The sequence below is a fragment of the Anabas testudineus genome, chromosome 22, assembly GCF_900324465.2.
Source record: "Anabas testudineus chromosome 22, fAnaTes1.2, whole genome shotgun sequence".
Classification (NCBI taxonomy): Eukaryota; Metazoa; Chordata; class Actinopteri; order Anabantiformes; family Anabantidae; genus Anabas; species Anabas testudineus.
In genome coordinates, this window is record NC_046630.1 from 17,861,094 (window position 1) to 17,872,226 (window position 11,133).

Below are 11,133 nucleotides of genomic sequence, written 5' to 3' on the forward strand. Positions count from 1 at the left end.
TTTCTGTGATGAAAGCTTGGGCACAAAACACTAAAACCTTTTTGTGAGGCTGAATGTATCTGAGAAAATCTAAGTTTCTTCAAATTAAGTCTCTTTGAATGTTGTTTAACAGCAAACCTAGTGACCCAACACAGTTGGTTGTTGTATTTCAATGTCTCAGCCCCATCTAGTGGGGGATGTCCTTCATCACAGCATAATGAAAATTGTGTCTGCAAAACAACACTAAGATTTAAGCTCCTCTTACTTATGTCCTGGAGAAAGGTACTACACATACTGCTTGTGTATGTGACAAATAAAGCTTTGCATCCTTGAATCCCACAATATGGTCTATTAGTCCAAGCATGTGGACTAATTAGTAAAAATAATATTGCTGCAGATGAGCAATATATACAGTATAATAAAAGATGATTACAGTATGTAATGTAGAACGTGTCTTTTAGTTTATTAGTTATATTTTCCATTTATTGGCCCTTTTGTTGTTACAAAGACAAATCTTTAAGCTGCAGCATTCTACATTTTAATGTGTGTTGTTGTATTTGTCCTTTTTGCAATTGCAGAGATCCTCCTCCTAAAAAGTTCTCCTTCTAGTTAATTGTGGAAGAACTTGACTACCCTGCACAAAAGCACTGACCCCAACCCCACTGACCTCCTTTATAGGATCTCACTGAACACTGCCCGGGACACAGACCTTATCATCCAGCATCAGTGTTGGACCTCGCTTGTAATCTTGTGGCTGAATCAGAGCAAATGTCTGCAGCCAGGCTCCAACATCTAGTTGACAGCCTGAAATCAGAAAAACGCAGGCTGATACGGTATCATGGCTTTTCCGGGTTTAGTGCGTCTAGATCTGGGTGACCAGGAAATAATTCAAACACGGTTTTCTTAAAATAATACACTTTACCCACATCCCTAAGGCTCTCTGTGCAAGACTGACCAAAGAAGGCTAGTAGCTTTTCCCTCCCACATAATCTAAACAACTTACAGCAAAAACACTTGAGGATGTGAATGGGCAGCATGTATTTAATGTAACATGTTTCCGCAACCAAACTGGTCCAAATTAGAGGCTCTACTGCTGAGGGCAGCGCTACACCAGAGCAGCTGTGGTAGGTCCATTAAAATCCTAAATGCAGTTTTTCTTTCCTTTCTACTGACAGTTTGGATTATGATCACAGTGATCACACATGATCACACAACTCTAAAAAAAGATTTATTGATCGCTTCTTCAAGTCTCAAATCCCAGCGCAGGATTACACAACTGTCACGGTGACTCATGGGTAAATACAGTAATCGCAATTGGCTTATTAACATGTTGTTATTATTATGCAGGCCTCCTACATAAAAGCTAAAGCTCTGATGTATTCCCAGGACTGGATGAGTTGTCAGTCCTCCCTGAAGGAGCGACCCCGGCAGACTTAGGACATCGTTCAACAACCAAAACCCTGTTTAAGAAACACCAACTGTTGGAGCCTCTGAGAGGCTACTGGTACAAAACTGTTCACGTCTTAAGCTCGCACGGTTGTATTACTCCCTAAATGTATATGCTGAATAAACATTTGCTCCCTGAATCCCACAGTGTAGTCACATTTGGACAAAGTTAAAACCACTTACCAGTCATCCTTAACAACTGGCCAAAGGTGTGCAATATCGAAATCTTCATTAGTCTAGATAGAATGTACTGTCAGTCTATTAACATACTATATTTAGGACAGACATACTTTTTTTTTTTTACCTGTCTCGTCTTTCTTCCTGAGAGGTTTTACTGCTACATTTTGGAGGCATCAAAGATATGAAGCCTGTAATTAGTCTGAACTCCTCTGTGCTTATGTGTCTCTACAGTCTTCACCAAAAGCAGATAAAAAGATGAAGCCTAGATAAAGCATAAGAGTACCTTGATTTGTGATTTCTGCAGAAATAACGCTCATATTTCTGTACTGAACATTTCTGCTCATGAAGAACACCAGCAGGTTTGCACACTAGAAGCTAATTCGGGACACTTTCACTTACATAGTGCAGGTTTGGTTCATATTTTGCCTGAATTTTACCATGAACATAATATAGCCTAGTAGTCATTTTCAATTACGCTGTTACTTGTAATTATGTTCTTTGTTTTGTCTAATCCCAAACCGCTGTCATGGACATAAACACAATGCTTATATCAAGAGGAAGAAATAAGAAAGCACAAACACAACTGAGTTATACAGCGCAACACTCTCATGAGAGGATTTAACTAGTGAGCAAAGGACTACCTGTTACACAGCTATTTAGCAGAATTATATCTTCTCACCAAACTATGCTACACTCCCTTTCTTGCTATCTTCATGGTCAGGGCCAGCAGGACCCATTCTGCACAGTCTCACACGTCTGTCTCTCCGTGGTCAAGGGTGTCCTACATATATCTGCTCCTCCAGACATTAGAGACATCAGAGCAAAGATAGTTCCATGGTACGGGTAGAAACATGTGAAGGATACTTGAATTCATATTGAAATAATATGAAGATTGATAATATTAAAAAAATGATTAAGAGAACCCAATTAAACAAACACTACACAGTTTCATTCATAAGTCATGGAAAATCATCATCAAACTTCAGTTGGATGAACTTGTGGAACTTGTGACCCCTTATGCATAAACTTCAACTAAACATTTCTGGTAACTGTTTATCAGCCCTGAACATCAGTTGGAGGGATTTTAGCCAATTCTCAAAACAACTTCAGCTCACAGATGTTTGTTGGCCTTCTAAAAATAAACTGTCTGCTTCAGGTCCTTCCACAACATTTCTTTAGGAATAGGTTAAGGACTTTGACTTGGCTACTCCAAAACACTCAATTTTCTCTGCTTTACCTATTGTTTGACAGTATAACTTGTCTGTTTAGGTTTGCTTTCTTGCTGAATGATCCACTTTCTGTTAAGCTTTAGCTCACAGATTGATACCTTAACATTTACTGTAGAATTCATAGCTCCATCAATGATGGCAAGCTGTCTGGGTTCAATGGCAATAAAGCAGGCCCACAACATGACACTGCCACCACCATAGAGGGTGTAAGCAAGGGAGATGTTTAAACGCAGTGTTTGTTCATCAAACATCATGTGTCTCATATAAGCCAAAAAGTCTCACCCATCCCCAGAAAACTCTTCTAGTAACAATAGTATGGGATTGAATGTTCTCCATTTGCACACAATGTGCCAGACGTTTCCAGTCTGCTAAACATCTTCTAAGACCTTCAGAAATGTATTTAGTTTCAGCCATGACACACGTAAGAGCCTCAAATGCAAATAGCTAGGCTCGAGAGCCCCTGCATAAGTGATCCTTTGACAAAAACATCCATAATCTCATTTTATGAAAAAGATCTTTATTAATATTTTTAGAAATGGTAAAACATGATACATTACAGTAAACAACATGGGACAAACAACATGTTGTGTAGGTAGCAACTGTGCAAATAAACAGGACTGTGTTGTATGTGTGTGAACTGCATCTATACCAGACTGAAAGCTGTAGTTGATGTTGAGTTTCTCTGTTTTCATCCTTTAATCTACACCAGCAGATTTGATACTAGCAAGCAACAAAGCTAGGCCACACAGGCAGTTAATCTATGAGTTACTGTCAAGTTTTATAAAGCTGAAAATGATTACTTATATTTAAATAAACTGTGCACTTTCTTTGTTATGTCGTAAGCACAAAATAATGAAGGTTCGCATATTGCATTTGTTAAAGACTAAATACATAGTTGTGCTAGTGTAGATACCAGGAGTCAACTTTCTTTGTTTCTTTGTTCTTTGCTAAGTTTTGACATTTTATCCTGCACTAACAGGGGGGCAAGGGGGTGGGGGCAAAGGTCATGAGGTCAGTCAACCTCCTGTTGCAGGTAGCAGTTGTCAGTTTGAACATCCTATAAGTTGCATTAACGGCTCTTCTCCAGTGAGGTTAAACATGGGGTTGCCAAGATGACTACACCAAAGGATGTCAACAGATGTTGGTTTATTTAAATATAAAGTTTCTGCTTCCCAAAAGATGCACAAACAATCACAGAATTATTGGCACATTGCACATGAAAATCAATATTAATTAAGCCTCGACTGTCCCTGTTTGGCCCTGCAGTAAAAAGTTGCTGTAGAAGGAACTTTTTGCACCTGGATGCAGCGTGCGCTCATTATGTGAATCATGACACCGCCATCCACTCAAGGTCGTGGATGGGCGGTACTTATTTGGCTGTGACAACCTGTGGCATGTCAGTGGTGGTGTCAGGTCCCACCTCCTCATTGTCTGATTCATTTTCATCACTGTCACTCTCATCCGAATCACTGTCGGCGGCTCCAGGCGTAGCTGTGCCCTCCTCGCTGCTCTGGCTCTCCTCCTCATCCTCAGACTCCTGGCTGGTGCTGCTGTCGCTGTCAGTGCTGGCGGTCTCATCGTTCTCCTCCTCTTCGTCTGGGGTGCTTGAGCTCTCACTGGTGGTGTCGCTAGTGCTCGCTTCACTGGTGCTGGTGCTCTCCTCCTCTGGAATAGAGGCTTGGCGGTGGCTGGGGTCCAGGTCCAGGGTGCCAGAAGAGGAATCCAGGGCCTGGCCCTCCTCATGGGTGCTAGTGCCCTCCTCCAGAAGGTCAGAGTGGACCTGAAGTGCCTGGAGGAAGAGGAAAAATAACAACATAAGCACAGAACAGACTTAATGAAAGCAAGTGGCAGTTAAAATTGGAAGAAAGTTAGTTTAAGCAAAGACTAAGTTAAACTAAACCTGCTGAATTTACATGAAGAAAAAGTTCAAGTTCAAGCTCTAAAAGGAGATAAAGTGACAGTGCTGAATTATAAGTAGCGTTTTTCTGTCTCATGTTGCCAGCTCAACAGGACAAATAGCACCTGGTACCCTGCTCCTTTTCTTTTTGGAGGTTCCAAACAAGCTGACACAGTAACAAAAGGTGACACGAGAACACTTGAAAATACAGATTATTCTCTCTGCTGTGCTATAGTCACAAACCAAGAATCAAGGACTTCATAAAATTCATTCATTTGTCACATTGAAGACAACATGACAGCAGTTTCATGCAGCCTTACTATGATGAGCAGCCACATTGACTATGACTGCAGTGAAAATCAAAGTCAAAACTAAATCAAAGAGTTGAGCTTGGGTTAAAAAGTAGAAAAACACTAAGTGTCAGCATGAAGTCATGAAGTGCAAGTGCTTAAATATTAGCTATTTGCATTTGAGTATGGTTTTTACAATCTTGCATGTTTCAAACTTTTTTTTTTTGTTGGTTAAACTGAAGAGAGAAAAATGAAAAATGTTAAAATAATTCTTTTATCCAGATTTTTCATTCATTTAGGCGGTTGACAGAACACTCGGAGCAAGTTCAAACTGACATGTACCTTCTGCACCTTCATGGACTTCTCCACCTCATTGCCATAGGTCATGTCGTAGGCCACCTTCTTTCCTGTACCAACAAACTCATAGGATTTGTATGGAACAGGAATCTTGTGGTAGGATTTGTCCTCTACGTAGATGATGGACTTGTAGTCACTGGGGCCTCCCAGGTTGTCGCCACGGGCTGTGTCAGTGTCAGTGACGATGGTTGGCTCGATGGGCTCCACTGTGGTTTCAGCTACAGGTGCATCTGTGATGACCACGGGGTTGACAACAGTGGGAGCAGGCGTGGAAGACTCGCCTGACTCTGAGCTGGATTCCTCCTCCTCTTCTTCCTCTTCCTTCTCCTCAGTCTCCTGGAGATAAAGAGTTGAAAAGTGAGCTGTCAGAGGGTTGGTGAGTGAAAAAGGGATTTGGGGTTTGGAGCATCCAGGCAGGGAGCAAGGATTGGGATCTTAAACTCTTCAGATTAGAAGATGAGTAAGACATAACAAGTAGCTTTTTGATATTGTCAGCATGCTTATTGCTATGTCTGAAGTGAAGTATTGAAAGACCAGAATATCAGAACTACTACAACTTATACTACTACTACTACACTACTCTATCTGTGTGCCATTTGAATAATGAGTTAGGATAGATTAAATAATATTATATCATCTTTAATATATCATCAGCCAATATTATTGATGATCATCATACATGATATGATGTAAAAATACAAATATGGAAGAAACTGTCACAGGTCATTTGCTGTATTCATGTACTGTGTTAACACAGAAAAGCAAAATCTGGGACATTTCTAGTGATAAACATGAGCAGGCCACATAAACACAGTGGGCCTCAATGCAAAAACTCATCTACAAACAAGGATAAATGTTGCAATCAGAAGCAGTTTCCTTTCATAAATTGAAATTCCCTCATTGAAGTCCAGATCATTGTGTGTTTTTATGCTCCTGATGTTAAAAGTGTGTTAACTGTGTGCTGATCATACTCACCTCTGTTTCATCATCATCATTATCATCGTCTTCACTGTCGCTGTTGTTGCCTGTGACAGAGGTTGTATCAGAGGTAGAATCGGAGGCTGACGCTGTGCTGCCAGATTTGACTTCTACTGGGGCCTCAGGTGCTTTCTGCAAAAGTCATCAGGCCATGAAGTTACTGCATAATCACAAGCGTAAACTTAAGCCTCTGTTTAACATGGTTAACAGTCCCGATTTAGTTGAAACTGTTGTAAGGGCGCCTCTCACCTCCTCATCTGAACTCTCTTTGCTCTCATCTGATTCGGCTGCAGCTGGCTCTGCTGCTGCTGCTACAACATTCTGAGAGACACAGTGTTTTATTTTGTTAGTAATTTATTTATGGCTCAAGCAAATTCCAGTCAGCACATGAGTCATAATCACAAAAACTATAGTGCGTTTATAGTACTTTCTCATTTTATTACTTTCATTCCACTGCAACCAAACATTTGCAGTCCAGAGAAACACAAACAGGAAGTTTCACACTAAAATATTTTACCTGTACTTGTGATACACGAACCTGAGGAGCCACTGGCGCCTTTTTCTTGATAGCTTGAGGTGCTGGTCGTCTCACCTGTGGACAAATGAGTGAGTGAGTGTCTGAATGGTTGTCTCTCCCTATCTGTCTCTATCTGTCTGTCTAGATACTCACCACTTCTTCGGAGCTCTCTGAACTGTCCGAAACTTTTTTGGCCTAAAAAAACAAAAAAAACAATCGCACATTTATCATATGTATCAAATAGTGAATGAGCTGAGCAGAGTTACTGTTCTCAGTTCAGCCAGAATTAACTTGGTTTTGACTTGGCAGACAAAATAACTCACCGGCCGGCAGAGAACTGTGGCAAAGAGCAGAATGAAAATAACAGCCACTTTCATTGTGTCACAGTTTGGTGTCTGGATGGGAAGAAAACCAGAAACACACAGGTTGGAATCACACAATAAAACATCGTCTCACAACACAATAAAACAATAGAACATAATCACGATACACGCAGATGGTCCGGCACCAAAATACATGTCCGGAGGCCATAACTTCACAGGAAACACAATGACATGTCAAATGGAAAATGAGCAGCGAGTTCCGTCGGTAAATCCTCTCGCCCAGATTCCATCCTAAAAATGGAGACTGCGCGATCACATGACTGTTAACTAGCAGTGGCACTTCCTGTGGCTTGGTATATACACTGGAATTCATTAAGTCCCTAATTACAGACCTAAACAAGCGGTTAGGTGTCCGTTTCTCTGTCATCAGAGCAAAGCAAATCGCATCGCTTTGGTTTGTGGTTTGTTAAACTATGAGTCAGGATGTTTCGGGCTGTTTCTGGTCCAAAAGACGTGAGAAAATAACGGGTTTATTTTTTTAATTTAGACAAAGATTAAATTAGTTTGCCCGTTTAAAGGCCTCTGCTGTCAGATTCGGCTTAGCATTTTCACATCAATCGTCATGTACAGGACTCTTCGGAAAGACAGCGTTTCAACTTGACGCTGGACATCCTGCCGTTATTCTGTCATTTTATTTTTGTCAGAAAAACAAATGAAAAGAGTCAAACCAGCACTGTGTTTGCCCACCTCTCAGAACTGTCCTGCTCAGTCCGTGGCACTAATATACTCTCATGAGTTTTTTAAGTAACAAGACGGCGTTTGACTGAAAATAAACTAGTTAATAAAGGAAAGTGTCAGCAAGTGCAGCATGTGTATTTTTAATGCTATAGCACAGAACCTGCATTGTTCAGTGGCTACACAGATATTAGTTGTCGGCAGGAGCAACGTATTGCTGGAGTTTTCATGGAACTTATTGCGAACAAGTAGAATTTTAAAAGATTTTAACCCTTTTATTGAAATATTTACTGCAAAAACAGAGCTCTAAAGCAAACATTATTTTCTTCCCCCTCCCTTGCTCCAACAAGCTCTTCTTTTTGTCCATGCTGTGGGACGTGCAGTCTGAAAGTCTGCGTCTGTCTTTAATGATGGACTCTTCCTATACTGTGTAATTCACCAGGTTATAACTGGAAAGCCACAGTGCAGCAGAATCATGACAGACGCCCATATGGCTGTATGCAAGTGTGTATTTGTCTTATGTCTGTCTTTGTGAGGGCCAGTCTGACTTTAAGATCTGGAGAGTCAGCATGTTTTTGTAAAGTGATCTTATATGGCTCACACTGAGATTTGGTTTTTGTGTTTTTTGTTTTTTTTAAGGCAGGCTAGAAATAGGTTTAGTATACGTCTGGTGTTTGGAGCGTTTTAGGTTGTTGTAAGTATTGTACTGGAGCTCTGACTGTGGTCAGTACATTCTTCTACAGTATGTCTGTCTTTGTGAGCACTACCTTAAGCTGCAGACCTGAGAGCAAGGACATTTGATGTGGTCCCCACTTCTTCCAAGGGTGGTTTGAGGGCTAAGAGTTGGTTTTAGGAAATGAAGGGTAAGGGATAGGTTTAACCATTAAGCTGTGGTGGTTAAAGGCATAGTTCAATGTTGTGGGAAGTATCCACTTCCTACCAACAGCTACTGTAGATGACAAAGGTGATACAACTATCACAGTGGACTCAGGAAAACAGCAAGCATGTTAACAAATGATATCAACCAGCAGCTCTAAAGCTCACTAATCAACAAGTTATGCAACTGGTTTACGGGTCATTAGCTAAAACATTTGGGAACATTTGAGTCAATTAACTTGTAAAATGTGATTGTTGAAATTTTGAAAATAATGTGGACGCCAAGTATTTTGATGTTTGATGGTTGGCATCACTCTCCCAACCAAAAAACAGTGCACATTACAGTTATATGGTAGAACATTTAGCCGTCAAGCCAACGTGACGCCCTGAATCTTTCTGAATCTTATTGTTAAGGTTGTCTAAGGTCAGATCAGACACTTGCTGCTCTCTGTCTGAGGTCGTGCATGCTGTTCTAGTTGTGAGAGACTTCAAATGTAATTATGCACTCGTGTCCAGGCTCACAACGTTTATTGCTCTTTCCTTTTTTACTTTTTTATTTCCATATTGGAGCAGAGAGCATACAGTTAGTGAGAGGAAGAAGAGAGGAGGCTCGAGAAGCTTTAGGTTGCCTTCAAATTTTGATTCTGAACTTAGTTTAACCTTTAGCCTGAACTTCTTCAAACTCTCTTCAGACCTTTAGTTAAAAACATGGTTGACTGAGGAGGCAGTTAATCTGTTGTCAGGCTGTTTATTCATTGTGGTTAGTCAGAGCTGCTCCTGGTCATGTGACACATAATACAGAGGTTACTCTCTGCCCACAGCTTCCCCCTTCCTGCTACTGATGTCACTTTGACACTAATCAGCAAAACGCGCCCGCCCAAACTTTACGACCAACCAATCACATGCAGATTTCCACAACAGTAAAATCTTTTTGTTGGACACTGACTTTTTCATTTAGATACAATAATATTGTGGAAATCTGTGCAAATGAAGTTTTTCCAAAAACAGATGTGTTGTAGATGTGGATTTTAACCAAACTACATGTAATTTGCAGTAAGGTTTTAAGAAAGATTCTTTGAGTTGATTAAACCCCGAAGCTTTTGTTGAATAAAGACATTATGCATGCTCTAAAACCATCTCCAGACTTCATTCACATTAAATATGTATTTAGGGGTGTTCTCATACTTTTGGCTACCTTGTGTATTTCAAACCCATGAAAGAAAACAGAATAAAAAATAAACACCTTAATGCTTTTTATTCTGCATCTAAAAGCTAAAAAAAGAGCATCTGAGGCAGCGTGTACAAACATAAACCTTCAGCTCTCCTAACACCACCAGTACTACAGAATATCTCCAAACAAACATTGTGCACAGTAAATATAACATTCAGCTTAATAAATATTCATGCTGACCTTGTTTGCAGACTGAGGAGGCTTCAGGGGTTGCAGAGACGTTGCAGAAACAGACAGATGTGGTTTGTCTTTAGTTTATCTCCTGGGTTTCCCTGGAATTAGTTTGCTGCTCTGTGATGCTGCTGCTGAAGCCGAGGCTCTTGGTTGGCTTATAAAGCATCTAGCCTCTGGCAGCAGCCAATCAGCTCAGAGCTCGTGATGTCATGAGGTTAACCGCTGCGTGGTCCACCTCTCCTCTCTCTCTCTCCCACTCTTCCTGTGGTTGTTGCTGCGGTGGTGAGGGGGCAAATACACACATGCATTCACACACAAAATGCAAAGACAAACGCATGAATAAAGACGTGCAGACACTTGCATCCCAGACAGAAGCATGTGAATGTACTCCTTCTGCTCTCTCTCACACTCACACACACACACACACACACACATGCCCACTGTCTCTAAAGTTAATTTAAGGACATCTAGTGTCAGGCTCTGGGAAAAACAGCAGCTTATAGTGGCAGGTGGTATGACAGTGATTCAGCTTCCTCACAGACACAAGAAAATCATCTGACTGAGGTCTCCATGGTTCTCTGAGAATCTGTCTGCTACACCAGACTGATTTGTCTTTACTTGTCAAACAGGGATAATTGAAGGTTTAAAATAAAAGAGTTGGTGTAACGTTTTGTTTGTGAACCAGTCTAGTTAAAGAAAATGATAAAAGTGTACACGCAGTTAAGAAATGAACAAAACATGGGATGATTATTGGCCTTAGTGGATTTGAGTCATGACAACATTGACATTATGAAAGTGAATGAAGAGCTGAAACGGGACCCAGTGAGCTCTCTGTCAACAGCAGGATAAAACCAGTCCAAAACATCCAACCTTGACTTTAATCATTCTATTATTTAAGGTCAAGGTTTCATTTATTTTTCT

General features: G+C 40.7%; 1 protein-coding gene across 2 annotated transcripts; it reads right to left on the bottom strand.

The window, feature by feature from the left end:
- Positions 1-3,355: 3,355 nt before the first annotated feature.
- Positions 3,356-10,334, bottom strand: spp1 (secreted phosphoprotein 1). Of its 2 annotated transcripts, none has more exons than XM_026339034.1 (8): positions 10,219-10,334; positions 7,197-7,268; positions 7,027-7,068; positions 6,895-6,948; positions 6,606-6,677; positions 6,354-6,488; positions 5,364-5,714; positions 3,356-4,623 (listed from the first exon to the last, which is right to left on the bottom strand). In XM_026339034.1, exons 2-8 carry the CDS (start codon positions 7,248-7,250, stop codon positions 4,204-4,206), a joined length of 1,128 nt encoding a protein of 375 aa, XP_026194819.1. In that variant the 5' UTR covers positions 7,251-7,268; positions 10,219-10,334; the 3' UTR covers positions 3,356-4,203. The 2 variants fall into 2 exon arrangements, with proteins under 2 accessions (XP_026194819.1, XP_026194818.1); XM_026339033.1 differs by having other exon boundaries at positions 6,874-6,948.
- Between the last annotated feature and the right edge of the window lie 799 nt (positions 10,335-11,133).

What these genes read in the sequence shown, in the direction of transcription:
- spp1 (XM_026339033.1), bottom strand. Translation starts at nt 7,250, where the DNA reads ATGAAAGTGGCTGTTATTTTCATTCTGCTCTTTGCCACAGTTCTCTGC. An exon ending in CCACAGTTCTCTGCCGGCCG is followed by an intron (nt 7,069 to 7,196) that starts GTGAGTTATTTT and finishes TTGTTTTTTTAG; the next exon opens with GCCAAAAAAGTTTCGGACAG. An exon ending in AGTCCATGAAGGTGCAGAAG is followed by an intron (nt 4,624 to 5,363) that starts GTACATGTCAGT and finishes CTCTTCCTCCAG; the next exon opens with GCACTTCAGGTCCACTCTGA.